A 19,333-nucleotide genomic window follows, 5' to 3' on the forward strand; every position below is an offset into this window, starting at 1 on the left:
AGTCAGCTCGAGAGAGAGAGAGAGAGAGAGAGAGAGAGAGAGAGAGAGAGAGAGAGAGAGAGAGAGAGAGAGAGAGAGTGAGTGGGAGGGAGGGGGGATTAAAATATAAAAACCGGTAAACAAATTTTCATTCTGGTATGTAAATAAATATTGTTTAAACCCTGAAATATTTCATCTTTGTAAGCCAAGGGTTTCTGATCCGCGCCGCTCCTGCAGATCACACACCCTTGGCTAGCGAAGGTATTTATGAATAACTAATAATGAAGCAAAAAATCTTGGGACAGATTTTAGCTGCATTTTTGTTGTTGTTGTTATTTAGATTCTATCAATATACATGTGTATTATTTTGATGTCTTATTGTCTAGTCTGAAGTAATTTATACATATATTGGATAATACCTGGCTGCAGCTACATGAAGTATCTACATTGCAGATCTCTGGATAATTTCTCAGCATGAAGTATTTTAACTTTTTACTCCCTTATTTCAAATGTATGCATAAACATGAATTAAAGAGTAATGACGTATATTTTTTTTAAAATAAGAAAATCAATTTATCTTGAGAATATTTCGCTTAAATTTGTCATCCAAACACTGAATTATTAAACATTTAATGATTGATTTGTGCATTAAAACTAGAAAATTGAGATAGTACCCTAGCTAATTCAAATCATAAGGTGCAAATGATGTCCTTCATGTATATTGTACATTCTGGGGTGTATAATTTAATCTGAGTTTGTCTGAAAAATGTCATACATTTGTGTTCAATGCATATTTGTGATTGTGAATGCAGATCAGTAATTCCTATTATAAATAATTTTTAAGTATTTATAATGCATATTACTCCAAATAATCTCCCTATTTGCTTTTATTTTTATGGCGGTTTGGGAGTACTTTGAATATTTATTGTATTTTAAATCATATACGTATGGTTTACACATTTGTGGGGGGGGGGGGGGTGAATTAGAATGGGGAAATATTTAACAATGTGTCTGTCAAAGATTAGGATGTCTACAAAATTAAGTTTTGATTATCTTTTGTTTTATACTGAATTATTTATTGGTCGTAACTTAATTCTTTTTATATTTTGATAATTAATTTGAATTCTGGGTACGAAATGACCTGGGTATGAGTATGTTAGGCTACGATTTGAGATGAAACCTAAAAACGAAATTTCAAATTGAAAGTTTGAGAAAAATCGTCTTTGGTGTTTTCAAATAGTAATCAGAAAGCAAATTTAATTCAAATACATGATGTTATATTTAATAACAATGAATTAAAACTGCTTCACTGTTGAGACACGTATTTTGTCCAATCAGATGTCCTGAAATTCATTTGATCGGATCTAATGCAACTGTTGTAAGTTGTAGGAAATGAAAATTTGTTTTCTTAATTAGGAATTAATTTTTCAAGAACACACTAGGTAAGTTTAAATGTATTTATCACTCATTAAACAAAGCTGGTAAATTATCACCAAACGTGAAGTTAGTACGAGATTCAAATTCAACATGGATGCCGGTGATGTCACTGCGCGTGAAGTTATTCTTTTTTCCTCCATCTTGGAAAAGTTTTTCAACTTCATAGGTATAGAGTGTAATTTCTATTTTTAGACATATGTACACGTGTTGTCTATAGGGAGAGCTTCGCTCTCACGGGCCCTTCGGGCCCGTGAGAGGGCTTCGCCCTCTATAAGACTAACGTTATATGAAGTGAGGTGTATATATATAACATGTTATACCCACGGGCCCTGGAAGTTATTGTAAATATATTGCATGTGCATGTATAAAAAAGTAAGGGTAGGACACTCTTTTTGAGGCGATATCGGGTTTGACGAAGTCTGGGCGTTCCTCAAACGAAATTTCGCGATAAATCGTTCAAGTATACTTTACTTACGACATATGTATACATTCGTTCCGCTCCAATGCTGTTACGTCGAAGAAAAAGGTGTTTTTATACATCCAAGTGCCTAAGAATTTCGCTATACTGGTTTACATCCGGTTTAATCGCAGTGAATCGAAAGATAAGTTCTGATTGGTTAATAATAAAATAAACCTGCTCGTCAATATAAGGTGGCGAAACTGATAACAATTTATAGTGAGTATGTATCAAATGTTTGAAAGGAGTTATGCATATAGATACTGGGTAGTTTGGCCTTTCAACAATGAAATGCGAGAATAATGAAGAAGATTGACAAATATCGATAAGAAATTAAAGAATTTATTTCATTATTGACCAATCAGAACTTACCTTTCAATTTACCTTTCGATTCACTGCGATTAAACCGGATGTAAACCAGTCTAGCGAAATTCTTAGGCACTTGGATGTATAAAAACACCTTTTTCTTCGACGTAACAGCATTGGAGCGGAACGAATGTATACATATGTCGTAAGTAAAGTATACTTGAACGATTTATCGCGAAATTTCGTTTGAGGAACGCCCAGACTTCGTCAAACCCGATTTCGCCCCCAAAAGAGTGTCCTACCCTTACTTTTTTATACATGCACATTCAATATATTTACAATAACTTCCAGGGCCCGTGGTTATACCCTAAAGGGACAAAGACAAGATTTGAATGGCACGCCAAATTCACAAAAATGAGCTGAACATGGTTTCACATTTCATAAATTAGGTTTATTGACTAGTAATTATATTTTACGAAACGCAAACTATAGTTAACGATTCGTTAACTATATAGTTTTCATCTGTTAAATATGGTGGCACGGATCTGCTACCACATGTCAGATAATAAATTAATGCCGACTTGTCAAATGATTGTGTCGACTTGTCAGATATTTATGTCAACTTGTCAGATCTTTATGTTGACTTGTCAGAAAATTATCAGATTGACTAGAAACTCGATATTTTGTTGTCAAAACGTGTTAGTGCCACTAATTGTCATTAACTTGTCATCATAATATCCGACAAATCGACATAATCATCTGACAATTTAAGTCGACATAATTATCTGACAAGTCGACAAAATGGTCTGACAAGTTAACATAATTATTTGACAGAAAAAATAAAATGAAGAAAATTATCATTCAAATCATAAGTCCACTTGTCAGATAATGATGTTGAATCGTCTTGTCAAATAATGATGTTGACTTGTCAGATAATTATGCCGACTTGTCAAATAATGACGTCGACTTGTCAGATTATTATGTCGACTTGTCAAATAATGACGTCGACTTGTCAGAAAAAAATTATATAATGTCAACTTGATGGCACAAATTGGGCATGGGAACGTTTTAGTGTTGAATTTTAACAGTTCTACTGGTAACACAAGACTGATATTAAGGTGGATCCCTACTCAGACGCGTCATCAATTTAGCAGATAGAATAAGCTTAAAAATCGAAAACGATCTGTGTTCTGATTTACCGTTTTTTGCCCAAATTTTTAATGTTTAATTGATAATTCTGAATTTGGTAGAAGCAGTCAAGTGTAAATAATGTATACAAGTATATAACGGTTTTGATCTTATTGAGTCCAATAGTTGGAAATCGTGAGTTTTTGTACTGAGATTTCAGTATGTTTGTGTTTTTATATACAAAGGAAAGGTACGGTTTATCCAAAAAATTAATTTGTACTCAATACATATAGTTTTGAAAGAAGACTTTTAGGGTTTATCAAAGCAAAGAAATATAATGCTGTTTTCTGATGTATTTTTAAATTGTGTTCGTGACACTTTTTCAGCTGCATTTGATAAGGGGGTATATGTGTTCTAAAGGTCGCAGAAAAAAAGAAGCATGTGGAGTGCTATATTTTTTTGCTTTTTATTTGCAGTAGACATAAATCTAATATTTTAAAGTTTAAAAAATGTTGTTTAACCATAAAAATATTAAGATAAGTTGAAAAATGTGAAATTATGTAAAAAATTTGAAATAGCATTTTTGTAACATTTCATTTTAAAATTTAATTTTAATTAATCAAATAATGATAATCACACTTGTTATTACTTTCTTACATATTTAATGATTAATTAAAACATTTGATTCTTTGTTTTTGTTTTGATATTTTTTTAATATGAGCCAAATAATGATTTTGGTTGAAATCATGTGATCGAAGAAGGGGGTATGCATCTTCTGGAGACTCTAGTGATAAAAGTAAATACTAGTTACTGTAGTTAAGGCATGTATTTTTGGGGCTATTTTATTACGTAAAGTATTATTCTACTTGATTAATGAAAAAAACCTTACTTTAACCACAAAAATCTTGAGAAGGGACCTACCTTAATATTTAAAAGATAAAAATAATAAAGTTCAACATTTGTCCAACATGTGTACCTGAAACTGAGAATCCTTAGACCTAAGGAGAAAATTAAATGTTCAGGATATAGAATGAAAGCAGTGACTTCTATTAGAGAACTTCTTCCCAGGTATTGCCATTTCTTAGCTTGCAACATATCCATTAAACCGTTTATAGCCTCGGACTGAAAAATTCTCATTAACGAACAGACCAACCCAGAAAGAATTCAACTACAAAGCTTATTTTATTTATTAGCACATATGTAGTGTGTATGTATATTTATCATTTTAAAAAGTGATTATAAAATGTTCATCCAACAAAATTATGAAAGCAGATTCATGGGTTCCATGCATTGAAAATCTAACACACAAACTAAATTTGATGGCACATATTTGAGTATATAAAACTACAAATATTCATAAAATTGGCCGTAGCATCAAGATTTTCTATTCATCATAAATGGGTCATTCTCAAAAAAGGTGGATTTTTTCAAGTACCACTTGTTTAAAAACAAAGTACTTACAACCAGATTGAATTTATCATAGTTTATATCGGGCATATCATGATGTTTGTTTGCTAAAATATGCCAACAGTATCACTATAAAACTATAAAAATATGATATGTACAACCACATGAAAAGAAAACAGTCTTTGGTGTAACACATAAGAAATATTCATAAATTTCATTAAATCTTATTGTTCATGCATTTGGTTTGGTGTTAAAGTTAAATTTTTTGAAGTTTTTCTTGAACTTAATCATAAAACAAGTATTTGATAATGTATTTTCCTTAATTTTTCATATTTGGTTTGTGAATGAGAAATATGCATCTACCTCATGACATTGTATTGCACACTGAAAACTTCTTCTCCATTTAATGTCTGATTTTTTTTTGGGAGACACTTGTAAGTGACATGAAAAATAATCTTAAGTGAAAAACCTCAATATTTCTTGAAAAATCTTTGAAAATAAAAACAAAATAAGGGATGTTACACTAAGGACAATTATTGTTAGTCCAAATGTTATACCAAGGACAACCTTTATTTAAACACAAAAATATCAGATTTCAAAATAGAGACAACTGAATGTTTTCATAGCTATAACTTATGAATGCATATATTTAACAGTAATCATTATCAATGTGCATAATAGTGCCCCTAAAGTCAAATTATTTACACAATTTAGTTCCAGTATGTTTCACCAAGGACACTTATGCTACACCATGGACATTGCCTGTTATAAGAATCAAAGTTTTAATATTTCAATTTGTTTTGAAAGCTTGAATGTATTTTAAATGAATACAAAATTACCAAATGCACTTTTCAGCGGATATATTATACATGTTACTGTTATTCTCTACAAGTTCAGGCGTAAAATTTAAGTTTGTTATACAAAAGACACAACATGTTACACCATGGACACCATTTTATCTAGTTGATGAATAATTTTAGTATTTTATTATACTACATTGCATAATCTGTCATAAAATGTATTTATACAATACTTGTTTTATTAATTTTTCTATCAGAAATACATGCATGGGAATTGAAATACTCTTTTGTGTAACATTAAAAGTCCTTGGTAACACATTTTGTTTAAAGTCAAATAATATTTTTTAGGGAAAATTTGGCTTAAGCTGTAAGTCCAATATCAAATTCAATATTAATTATACTTGAATTGATAAATTTGATTTGATTTGACAATGCTGAATTTTTTTAAAATGAATATTTTAGGTCTTATGTCCTTGGTGTTAATTGTATGTGTCTTTGGAGTAACAAAATATTGCATGATTGAGAAATAATCTAGATCTACAGCAAACAGATGCTTCAACATTATATATAAGCATAAACTAACAAATGTGATACATTGCGATATATTTATTGAATAATTTCATCATATCTTTCCCAAAAAAATAAAGTATGTAAATTATTGTCTCTGGAATAACAGTGATAGTCTATGGTGTAACTTTTTGTTCTTGTTACACCAAGGACTGTTACACAAAGGACATATTTATGAATTAACTTGTCTCTGCTAAATAATTACTGCTCCCTCAGAGTAAAAGAGCATATTATCTGCTACAACAACACATAGCAATAGTTTGTCTGTTTTTCAGAGTGTCTAAATATTTCTTTTTCCTAAGTATTTCCTGTTAGCCCAAAGACAATATAAAAAGTTACACATTTATTTCTACTTACTTATCATTAAAAAAATTGAGTAAATTTCATCTTCAGCTATTTTGTCTTCTATCATTGTTTATAGCTATACGATGGGAATAAGGAGGCATCAATTATCTTTCAAATTACTAAGAATAGCAACTCTTACACACCAATATTTTGTTTCGTTACACCATGGACATAAAAACATGTACAGACAAACTTGATCTCGCTGAAAATTATTGTTCATATATTTTCTTCGTCTTTTTGCTTGAGAGAGGTATTTTACTTACCTTTTATCTCTTGACCCTATTATTTTAATAGAAAATGGTCTTACTACCTTACAAAACCTATTTAAAGTCGCAAACTCTGAGTGGGAACAGTCAAATAATGTGAAAAAATCAACTTATAAACTTTCTAAATTTTTAAGATTTTGTTAGAATTAACTGTTTATGTGCCAATATGTATGCTAATATATATCCAAAGGTAGCACAAAAGTGAAACTTGGCAAAAATCAAGGATTATACTTTCTAGTGCCCTTGAACAACCCAATACCACCTTTTTTGAGAATGACCCAAATAACACTGAAAAACAAAAAATGTTCATTCTGAATCAACAATAAAAACAAGTGAAAAGCTGTCAATGTGACAGCAAAACGGGTTTTCTTTTATGTGAACTTTATCCATAATCAATGTCAACCCTGAATTGATAAACACTACCTATCGTATCCAGTGAAATGGAGTACCCTATATGCAATATTTTGCCAAAGAATGACTAAGTTCAAACGCTGGTATTTTTTTCATAAATTATCAGAAATCAAAACCCTAGCAATATGCACACCTCTGATATATGTACAATTGATCTGCAAAAGAACAACTTCCTATCTTGAAAACTGTAGGAGGAGTTATGCGTAAAATGAGGGTACCCTTTTGGCAGCCGCCCGCCCGCCCATTTTCACCATTTCAATAACCTGATTTTTCCGTTGGAAAACCTGGTTAAAAAATATGATTCGTCTATACCGAACGTTTTAGAAATGGCATCAGTCACTTTGACGGAATGCTTTCCACTTCTTGACGTGACGTCAAATATTTGATCACTTTAATCTTTCCTGTATGCAGTTCCCCTACCCAGAGATTATCATTCTCGTCCAGACTTAGATCAGCAGCAATATTCAGCATAGATCTACCGACACATCCAAGAAGGAACTGTCCATCTTGGTCCAAGATATGTACACAGTTATTCATTGCGTCGGTAATTAAAAGATGGCCTAGATAATCAGAGGTGACAGACGTCGGTCTGAAGAAATAAGGCAAATTGGCTTGGCTTCCGTCATAGGAAAATCGAAATTTTCCAAACTTGTCTAAAACTACCAGACCCTTTGCCCCCATATTGAGAACGCATATATTTTCGTTGATGTTTTCTACTATCGTTTGGGGTTTGAGGAACAGTTCTCTTCCTTGATCGTCGAACTGAATTTTCTGTTTAGGTTTGGATTTTACCAAGCGGACTACCTTAGCGTTTAGCTTGTCCTGAGTTATCAAACACACCAGGATATGACCCAGTTTGTTCACGCACAAAGCCGTTGGTTTCCACTTTTTCCAAGCATAAATTGTTTCACGCTTTCCTTTGCTCCACATGGAAACGTTTCTTTCTCCCATATCGCAGAATGTGATATTGCCATCCTTATCTACGTGGATGTCGTTTGGGGAATACCCTTTAATAACCTGAACCGTTTCTAACTTCGTACCACGAATGTTGAATCTTGTCACTGTTCCATAAACACTTCCAACCACCCAAACCTCGTTGTTTCCGACACAGAAAATGGAGTGAACCCTTTCATAATCAGTCTGAATTGTACTTAACAAAACCGGCTCATCCAACAACACTTTGGCACGGGTGAAGGAATGGTCTTCGGTAGAGATTTTATAGCCCTCAACTGCAGTAGATCGATTAGAGAAATCTAGTTCACCGAGAATGGAGTCTACAAGTCTGGAATCTGAACATGGCGAATATTTCGGGGCGCAAATCTCTACCAAGGCAGGCACATCTCGGAACTGATTTTCGGCAAATGGAGAAGACAGTACTGCTGCAACATCCATTCCGGACAACATTCCATTGTATTTATTTTTTATTTGTTTTGCCTCTTGGTTTTTTCTCGAAATGCTTTCCAACTGAGACCGAAGCTCTTTCAGATCACGTTCATGTGAACTCTGCAATGCCGCTTTCTTTTCTTTTAGATTTGATTTTAATTCCAGAACTTTCTTCTCGAATTCGCTTGATAACAAATCAACAAGATTGTCGTAATCTTTGGATAACTTGGACATTTTTAACCCGACAGTACTTTCCACTTTATCGAACTCTCGAATGATGAATTTCTCGAGTATACCGGATTCTCTAGAAATAAGTTCTCTTTTTGTTAGATATTCATCCATAATGTCGATCATTTCGTGTTGTTTGTGTTCAGGAGTAACCACACACTTGCTACAAATAGGACAATCACAGTTTTTGCAATAGATATCACACTTTTGATGTAGATGGTTAGCACATTGTGGAAGGTTGACGTCACTTTTCCGATATTTAAAGCCCACTACGTCATGTTGCTTTGAGAGTTGTGACGTCACGTGTTTTCCAACACAGTCATTACAAAGTTTGATTTTGCAGGAATTACAATGCATAAGAACAGACTCGTCCTGACATAACTCACACGTGATCACCGCTTGAGCCATACTGATGTTTTGATCATTCATTTAGCATTAATTATCCATATTCTTAAGATAGCTTCGATTCTGTAATACTTAGATGCACTTATCACAGGCTAGCTTGAACACTTCTAGGCAATGGAAAACACGTTGTTAGATTTGCCATTAGATATAAATCTTCAAATCTTTTCATTCACCACAGATCCTTACACAGTCACATGCAGAGATATTCCTACAATCTTCAAATAATTTAAAAATTGTTTTCTCAAAACGTTAGCTGTTACGCTGTTACGGTATTCTCACCTGTTCACGGGAGACTTATCATAGTCTATAATCATTCCGAATTAAGGTTTTTTATCCATTTAAATGGTGCATTAAAGTGTTTTTAATAATATTCATTCAATGTGAAAAACCCAACTCCTTTATGATAAACAATTGATATATCGCTATATTCGAGTTTCCTTTAAGTGATTTTTACTGTAACGTGCACGAAAAAAAGTGTCAATGATCATAACTATCAATGAATAATGGACAGTATGTTATAATTAGCATATTAAGTCGGTCGGCAGGAAGTTTTGAGTTCAGGGTCCACAAATCTCCTGTGCAAACTTCCTTGTACAATCAACACTGCTTCCGCTGTCTTGAGACGTTCAAAATGAAGTTGTAAATACGACTGAAAAAAAAGGGAAAAGCAATTAGATTGAATTACAGATTACAAATTCCGATGGATATTTGAGTTTGCCGGGGGCGGGTAATTGAGACGCATATTTTCGGTATTATGAATTTTCCAGTGGAGTGGGGGATCCGGACCCTCCTTCGACCTCTCCTCTATGTCTGCGCAAGTTTCTTTAACCCCTAAACATGTGCTTGTGCAAACGAAGAAGGGATCAACGGCTGAAGGCCAGACCCCCTCAACCTCCGCCCGTAAATTCAAACATGCTAAAGATATATGGAATAAGGAATCATTCTTTGAGTATTATGAGGTGATAATTTCGGTCGGGGCGTGATCAAATCCAAAAGGGCTTTATTGCATTTGATAACGCCCCGACCGAAATTATCACCTCAAAATATTCAAAGAATGATTCCTTATTACTTATATTTATATGATTTTAAGCCATCGTACAATTAAATATTTAAATATAAATAAACAAACCCCGCTGGCGCCTCAATTTGGCGTCATTTGTATTATGAGTTATATAAAACAAAATCGATACGTAGTGTTATCACAGGCAAAGACACTGGAAAATGTAAATATACCGAAATAATAATAAATACATACTGGCAAACAAAATCATCTTTCTCTCGACCCCATAAAGATTTCTGTATTTGCATATGACGCGCTCGGATCTATTTGAGGTTTTTTGTTTAACATCGTGGAATAAGGGGGAGAATGCACACATTACTATTTAGTACTACGTAGTACCCTTGACCATACCTATACAACGCTAAATGACCACATTACCTGAGAGAAGAGAAACAAATTAACGCACAATCCATACTGTAATTATATGTGCGGCATCCATGTTTTGTTACTCTGAAATCGATCGCTGAGAGTTGCCTTATCATACCCGCATGAATAAGTGGGAGAAAACACAGACACTTCGAATTTTACACACACGATTATATTACGCCCTGGGATAGGAAGTATAAATGTATAGCAGAAGCTTTAGGCGAAGAAGTTGTAATGCTTCGGTTGAATGGATCGACAAGCTCACAAACGACGCGAACTATAATTGTCATTCTACTACAGTTATTGCCGAGATGAAAGAGATGCCGCGGACATTATTCTCCAATATACCACGAACGTCATCAGTAAATAATCAAATCAGAAATACCTTTTTGTTTCGCACTGATCATGAAAGTACAACTTCAAACCCTAAAAAGCTTTAAAACCATGTCAATTTCACGTGTTAGTTCCCGTCAAAACGATGTGTACAGCCTCTATTTGTTTATAGTCTAGAACCCTTCCCGCAATTCCGTTCGCGCACTCTCTACATTGTAGAGTGCGCGAACGGAATTGTGGGAAGGGTACCAGCCTACTAATGTTTATTCTGAAGAGATCAATGTGCAATAGTAGTAATAATCGTATTAAATTGCCCTTTAAATATTAGGAATATGATTCAAAGATATTTTATAAATAAGTAAAGAGTAATAAAAATCCAAAGAAAAATTCTGTCGTCTGCATATGATTCCTTCGATCGATACACATGTAAACATTACTAACAAAACCGTTGGGGTTACACGGAACAGCCGCCAAAATGACCTAGATCGTCTCTCTATAGGAGAAACGATCTATAAAAATACTGGGCTGTTAGTAGGTTAGAAATAAAGTTCTTGTTATCGTGAATGTTGCAGGATAACCTCCGAGGTCGAGAAATGTTGTTTGAATTATAAAAGTCTTGGCTAACGCCTCGGCTTTTATATTTCAAAACAACATTTCTCGACCTCGGAGGTTATTTAAGCATTGAATCATTATTTTTTGAAAGACGTGGTCTCATAACTGGAACGGTGTGTGCATACAAATTGAATAACGCGCGCTAGCGCGTTATGAAAATTTGTTTGCACCTACCGTTGCAGTTATGAGACCACATCTTTCAAAAAATAATGATTCAATGCTTATATTTACGTTTTTTAACATTTGTTCTCTTTCCGCAAATATGATGTATTTTAAAAAATCTCGGCCTTATTCAACGAGTACAATCGCAACTTCTCGGGCCTTTCCGGCAAGCTCGGAAAAACACCTCGAATGTATTACCTAGGCGTCCATGACAACCCCCCTTTTTGTAAAACTTGATATAAATAGAACACATTTTAAGATCTGTTGAGATGTGAGTTATTACTTCATTAAAGTAAACGATATACACTAAAATATAACACAGAAGCGGCATACAAGACTGTCTAGCCGATACTTATTTTAATGGGAAGCGACTCCATTTTGTATAAAATTCTAACATCCGGTGATGTTAATACATTCGAGGTGTTTTTCCGAGCTTGCCGGAAAGGCCCGAGAAGTTGCGATTGCAACGAGTAATGCGCAATTAACGGAAGAGCAATTGGAACAGCCGAATCATGCTGACAAAAAATAGTGCACAGCGTTTTAAATTTTAATATCACAATTTTATTTTTCATTCTGTAATTTGATGAATTTATTTTTGGTACACTAAGAAAACAATCAATTAAATTCATATAAATCTTAAAAAATATTTACATCCATGAAATATTAATCAGCCCAAGTATAATATCAGGTCGTGATCCGGTTTGAAGTCGGGAGGAGAGTCAGTCATGTTCTGAAGGAAGACTGAATGTATTCATACGCACCAGATTTGGTGATTGGGTCTTCTGTGTTATGCGTAGATATCAATCAAATCTATCAATGCAATTAATAGGGGGAAAGAAAGTGAATGTAAATATTCTGCAACATTCACGAAAACTCGTACTTTATTTCCTAAATCCGGTGCATGGTTGAAGTACATTGTATTTGTACACATGTACGCATAAGCCTTTATGACAGTCTGCAATGTTAAATACTATAGCGAATTTATATAAAGATTGAGATCATTTTTTTAAAATACATATTTTCTCAATTGAGAATTTTAATGATATGTACGGGCTCATTGTGTTTTGCAATTATATTATGTATAGATCTATAACTTTTAAATACTGTATTGCTTCCTTCTGGGAATGTTTGAGATCTGTGAAACCACATGCAGTGGATCGATGTAAGTTTCATTGAACAATATGACACAAATGCATACTGTATGCTATCTTGTTCATAAGGCGCATGAATAAAAAAAATATTACAGTACTAGAATACTGTGCAAGATGTACAAGTGATGGCTGTACATGTGCTTAAATTGCACTTATACACCCATGCACTGTCGCAATTTCAAACATGCGCGGATCCAGAAAATCTTTTTAGTGGGATTGGGGTGGGGGGTGGTCCAAATTTAAATATGCCAAGAAAGGGGTAAATTTCATATGTAAATTCAAGAAAGAAGATGGGTGGATAAGGCGTGTAAAATGCCCATACGCGGTCGGACAGGCTACTAAAAAATTGAAGTATCAACAAATCTGATGGGTTTTTTAAAATCATTTTTAAAAAACAATATATATTTAACGAATCATTGATTTGTAAACTGTAGGTATGTTCAATACTTGGAATATGTTGACTCAAACAGGCGTATACGTATCAAAACCTGCAAATATTGTCATTTTTTAGAACTTCAAGGCATTTTCTTTTAAAGAGTGGGTCTGTGTTCCATATTTTTCTCATAGTCTAATTAAGGTCTAATGGAAAACAAACCGATTTCAATCAACAAAAACGTGGAGAGATGACCCACTATACATTAAAAATATCATTTTGTATCCCAACAACTGAACGTATTGAAAAAATAATACAAGTCCGGTAATTCGTGACCTTAGTCACACATAATATTTAAAAAGCCGCCTTTGTTGTGTCTGAAATGGCTCAGTAGTTAGAGTACCTTGCATAAACTAACCGTATATATCTAGGGTTTTTATGTTACGGGTTCGATACCACCAAAATTTCCGACAACATTTTTTTTCTTATTTTTTTAAAAACATATTAAAAACTGACTATAGTGAGAAATTTTGCTTTTGCAAAGTTGTATTATAATATATTTGAATAGATTTAATTGGGGAAAATAAATTTAAAATTGTATTTCACTACTAAACCGAATATGCATTTGCGCCATCTTATTCCCCCATCTTCTTTAAATTTATAAGGGGGGGGGGGGGGGTCCTGGACCCCCAACTCTAACCTCCTTTTGATCCGTGCATGAACATCGACCATATAAAATTTCCAACTTTCACATATCTGCATTAACATCATAACAAACTACATGTATAACGTTTTTCTGAGGGTCTCCTATCTAAACTTCATTTCAAACATGCTAGTGATATCTCTATGATATTTAAGACTTTTACTTATTGTACACTTGAATATATACACTTTCCATTAGAAAATCATCCTAAACTAAATTTTCATCATTTTCGCCACGTGGTTTTTTAACAAAAGTGTTCAATGTCTTATTGCTTTGGCCAATTTAGAAACAAACATGAATGTCATGATGCTGTCGTTCTGAAAAGCACTATAGTACTCAGTCTTAAACAGGCACGTAGCATCGTTTTTGAAAGGGGGGGGGGGGGCAGACTCTTCCAAAAAATCTTGACAAGCAAAAAAAATAAAAAAATAAAAGGGGCAGCCCCCCCCCTCTGATGCTACGTGCCTGTTAAATTATCTTGCATAATGTAATGTAGATTACAGAAGAACGTGTTATTAAGAGACCTAACATATACATGTAGGTTATTTTCAAATATACAACCCAAACCACACAGTCCAGTAGTTAATTGTGAAGCGGTTTTTTTTAATGGATCGATAGTTCCTTTGTTAAAAACGCCGTTGGACACAGACTTGTTTTGTGACCTTTAGATAAATACTTTGTACTTTACTTAACTCAGTAGGAAAAGCAAGTTGACAGTTTCCCTATAGGTTGCAGTCTATGATTCCTGTATAAAGAACATGTGACAATTGTCTACCATCATGGTAACTACTTTAAAACTGGTAAATAATATTACTTGTAAATCTCAATTAATGTTACACATACACGCCAGAACATTCAACCAAGTTTACATTCAACGCATGATAATTGCAGAGCAATCAACTGAATTTTTTAATTAAAGCTGCTTGGTCCGATTGTTTTGTTATTACAATATCAAATTTTTTTCTATACAAACCATTTATCTTAGAAAGTTATGGACTTTCTCCTATTTACACCGGCAGAATCAGTCTCCTTTCAAAGTTAGAAATATTCAAAGTAAACAAAAATAATTTCTTTTTGGGCAAAGCAAAAAACAAACCAAAATGCATCACGGGGATGTTTAGTAAAGGAAACCGTTTGGTTTCGTCCCCCGAATAATTGGGGCTATTCAACCCGCATGCTATGCATTGATGTAAACAAAGCAAACTTCAGAAATATTAGCGAACAAAACGTACACATGTTTATTTGTAATTTGTCTGAACATTACGACCTTTATTTATAGCGATGTCAAAGTCGTAATACAACCATACCCGTCTCGTCGTCAGGGGTGAACTTTAACATGAGGCGAAATAACGCGGTACCCTTTTATGACGTTTGTTGTGTTAGCAAATTTTGTACATATTTTTCTTCATTGGCTTAATTGACTGGGAAAACTACTGCAATGTCTATTATTATACATATACTTAGCATAACCATCGTTTAAAAGCGTGCATAAAATTTGATATAAAATCGGACCAAGCAGCTTTAAACTGCATATTTTTTATTTGTGAAAATTTTATACTAAACAGTAACTCTTTGGCCAATATATACATTCGTGTGTTTATTTCTTAGTCGATTATTCTGAATCAAAGTACAATGGATACAATTAAATACTGTTAAATCAGAACACAGACTGGTCGTCTTGGCTGTGGTCATTGCCCTCAGAAACCTGAAGATATTTGATAATTTTAACCTGTCCAGTGTGAAATTCGCCCACCCACAAATTCTCTTCATCGTCAATACTTATGGCTGACGGAATATTTAAAATCGACCCGGCCAGTGACCTGACAAACTGCCCATCCTTATCCACGATGTCCAGACATGTGTTCATCCGATCCCCAACGATAATCTGTCCCATGCTGTCCGTCGCCAGGCCGCTAGGGTAGAACGAGTACGTGCGGGTCCTTTCACTTCCGTTGTACCTGAATCTAAACAGTCCGGATCGGCCGAGTACAACAAGACATGGTGCGCTAGAATCAATCACACATACATTCTCATTGATGTTCTCAGCCACTGATGAGGGTTTCTTGAAAAGATCCTGATGTTTTTCGTCGAACTGCATCTTCTGTTTGGCTTTGGATCCGACGTACCTGACGACACGGCCCGATCGTTGATCTTTTGAGATCATTCCAACCAGGAGACTGCCCGCTTTGGAGGTAGTGCAAATAGAAGTTGGTAACCACTTGTTGAATCTGGATATGACTTTGGAGTTTCCATTCTTTACGGCGTTGATGCTCAAATTTCCAACATCACAGTAAATCAGCTGTTGATCCGCCATGATGGCCATGTCCTTTGGAGCGTAGCCATGCGTGACGGTAACCGTTTCGAGCACCTGTCCGCTCATATTCATCCTTGTAAGAGTACCATGCGCACTACCACTGAGCCATGCTTGCTCATTTCCTATGCAGCGAACTCGTCGCAATTCCTCATAGACGCCATGAAATGAACCTACTAGCTCTGCCTCCTGTAAAAGTTCCTTCTTCTCTCCAATACTTGGGGCGCTCACAAGACGTTGACCTCGAGACTTCAATGTTTGAACGGATGGAGTTAAATTCACAAATTGTTCAAAGAATTTCTCGTCGACGTCAGTTGGAGTAAACGTTGGAGAGGTGATTTCAGCAATCGGGGGAATCCGTCTATATTGGTCTTTTTCAAATGGACAAGTAAGAACTTCTTCAACATCGTTCGAGCCACATACAGTTTTGTACTTGGATACCAGTGTTTGAACATTTGACTTTGAGCAAGCAAGTCCATTTCTTTGCTCGTGCAGAACTTTTAGGTCCCTTTCTCTCATGATCAAAGTCTCCTCTTTCTTACGATGGAAAAGTTTCCGTATTGTTTCATGCAGGGCCTCTTCTTCTGAAACCATTTTGTTCAAAACAGATGAATAGTCTTGTGATAGTTTAGATATTTTCATGTCCAGCAAAGACTCCATTTTGTCATATTGTGGAATCACCGTGGTCTCAAAATAGCTTGCTTCCTGCAACAGCAACAAACGCCTGGAGATGTAGATCTTCGTGACGTCATCAAACTGGTGTTGCTTGTGATCTGAAGAAGCCATGCACTTGCTACAGACGGGTTCATCGCAGTCGTTGCAGAAAATGTCACATTTCTGACACGGGTGATTTTGGCAGGCCGGAAGTGTAACGTCACAGTTCCGGTATTTGAATCCGGCGACCTCGTGATGCTTGGACTTGTTGTGAGTGGTCACGTGTTTTCCGACACAATCACTACAGAGTTTGACGTGACAGGAGTTACAGTGCATCAGTGCAGCATCAGACTCACACAGCTCACACGTTAAGTAATTGTGGGTCAATCCAGAATGCGCCATGATCTCGTCGACATTCAGCACGTTTCTGCAAGCAGATAAAAATGTAACGTAAGACGCGGAAACTTTTCCTCTGCACTCTGTTTTTTTTTCTATAACTGTGTTGAATACAAAAAGGGACCTTGAACCTTGAAATGTCAGAAATAATTTACACTCATGACTGGTGAGCAAACAAAATTAACCAGGTAGTTATTGAAGTATCTACGTTTTAAATCAATATTTCGAAAGGAAGAAACGCATTTAAACCGACATTTTGTACCATCTAAAGAACGTGATCTGTATGCAAGTTTATTAAAAAAGCAATGCGCGCTGGTTTAATTTGTTATGACACTGCGAGTATAATAATTTTACATCAATCGGTACACACACATGTGCCTGCCTGCAGAAATGTGTTGTTCAGTTGTTGGCGCAGCAAACAGTGGTTTTTCTAGCACGAAATGAAATATCTTTTTTGATAATTGCTTTCGACTTAAGTAATATGGTTATCAACACTTATGTACTGTTTTCCTGCTCCAAAAATAGTACTGTTTATGAGAGAATAAGCAAATCAAAAAAATAAAATGAAGTGGGTGAAGTACTTACATTTTCAATCAATTACGGAACACTGAGGAGTGTGGATGGGCCTTTTTTATGAAATCGATATTGTTGCACATAATAGATCGCCAGATTTTTTTAATGGAATGTAAACACGACAGCAGAACTTTAAATTTGCTGCTATGCAGTACTGGCAGGGTCGAGGTTTCTTCTAAATATAGAATTGTGAAAAAAAAGTTTAGGCGTAAAAATACTTACTTTCTTCGTTAAACGTTTAACATGGCCCGTATAGTATTGTGCGTTATCCAATTCCAACAACTTGAACGGCATTCAATACTCGACAACATAGACGAGTTGGTCGTGTATTATTATAATAGTTATAATACCAACTTGGACAGTTTCCACAACCAAACATTAAGTGATGTAGATTAATTAGACAGAGTTGTAACTGGCACGATTAATTCACAATCTGAAATATATCGGCGTCAGCAGATGAATGTAAGCGATTACGAAGCACTTGCACGTTATATAAGTGAGCGCCTTGGTATAAACATCTGAACCAATCATTCTGTTTACCCTGTACAATAGGTGACAATACGACCCAGAGGAATCGTTTCCTGTAATCTGTCGGATCAAAATGGAAGCAAGAATTTAATTAGCCAGAAATAATCGATAGCGGGATCAAGAAAGTGAGTATTGTTTCAGCGGATGTCAAGCGGTGTCGAGTTCTAATGAGAAGAGTGGCTCGCGCAGTTTGTTGCCATGGAAACATACAGCTTTCAAGGACTTCTTGAAGTTGGCGATGTCAGTTGCCATGGATATAGTCCGTCCTCGGTCGTCTGCTCATGTTTCACTGTCAATTTCTAGTTTGATCATAGCTAATTCATTTGTCGCTGCTGGAGTGAAATTAATTTGACTGGGTTCGAAATAGGACATCGTATATTTCACTCATACTTGATGAGTCTAAATGATATTTTAAATAAATCAACTGTTTTGATGAATAATTATAAAACATGGTGTTTTGACAACATTTATGAAATACATTTTTTAACCGATAACATAGAAATCACTGTTTGAGAACTACTTATGTAAATTACTTGTAAATTCATACGCAGTGAATAGGTGTTGCATTTAGAGGCATTTATACATCACGGAATATAATGGAAAAACACAGTAGAATGTAAATATACTGTTTTACAGTGCATTAAATTCGCCTTGTTGTGAGGTACTGTCATAAAAAAGTAGAAGTCACGGGGTGTCGAGGATCCTTGAGATGATCATGAATGTTGTTCGCCGATCTTGACTTTGATTTCGATGACACTATCGTTTTTACAATGTAACTCTTAAATTAAAGATAGCAGAGAGCACTGAAAATTCACTGTGGAAGATAGGATATTATATTCAAAATATTAAAAATAATTGTAAAATCCCAAGCCAGTTTGAAAGTCATAAACACATCAAACGGTTTTAAATAACCAATTGTGCAATAAATAATCATTCATTAGAGATGAACATGATGAACAGATGAAAATATACAAAACAAATAATTTCTGACT

The 19,333-nt window shown here is 34.8% G+C and overlaps 2 protein-coding genes across 4 annotated transcripts; both read right to left on the minus strand.

The window, feature by feature from the left end:
• Positions 1-6,995: 6,995 nt before the first annotated feature.
• On the minus strand, positions 6,996-11,075 carry LOC105317256 (protein wech). Of its 3 annotated transcripts, none has more exons than XM_034449266.2 (2): positions 10,931-11,075; positions 6,996-9,768 (listed from the first exon to the last, which is right to left on the minus strand). In XM_034449266.2, exon 2 carries the CDS (start codon positions 9,141-9,143, stop codon positions 7,440-7,442), a length of 1,704 nt encoding a protein of 567 aa, XP_034305157.2. In that variant the 5' UTR covers positions 9,144-9,768; positions 10,931-11,075; the 3' UTR covers positions 6,996-7,439. The 3 variants fall into 3 exon arrangements, with proteins under 3 accessions (XP_034305157.2, XP_065937933.1, XP_011412142.3); XM_066081861.1 differs by lacking the exon at positions 10,931-11,075 and adding an exon at positions 10,595-10,917; XM_011413840.4 differs by lacking the exon at positions 10,931-11,075 and adding an exon at positions 10,558-10,917.
• Positions 11,076-15,407: 4,332 nt separating this feature from the next.
• Positions 15,408-17,956, minus strand: LOC105317258 (protein wech). The gene is made up of 2 exons (XM_034449265.2): positions 17,826-17,956; positions 15,408-17,271 (listed from the first exon to the last, which is right to left on the minus strand). Exon 2 carries the CDS (start codon positions 17,244-17,246, stop codon positions 15,537-15,539), a length of 1,710 nt encoding a protein of 569 aa, XP_034305156.2. The 5' UTR covers positions 17,247-17,271; positions 17,826-17,956; the 3' UTR covers positions 15,408-15,536.
• Positions 17,957-19,333: the final 1,377 nt, after the last annotated feature.

Source organism: Magallana gigas, chromosome 4 (assembly GCF_963853765.1).
Source record: "Magallana gigas chromosome 4, xbMagGiga1.1, whole genome shotgun sequence".
NCBI lineage: Eukaryota > Metazoa > Mollusca > Bivalvia > Ostreida > Ostreidae > Magallana > Magallana gigas.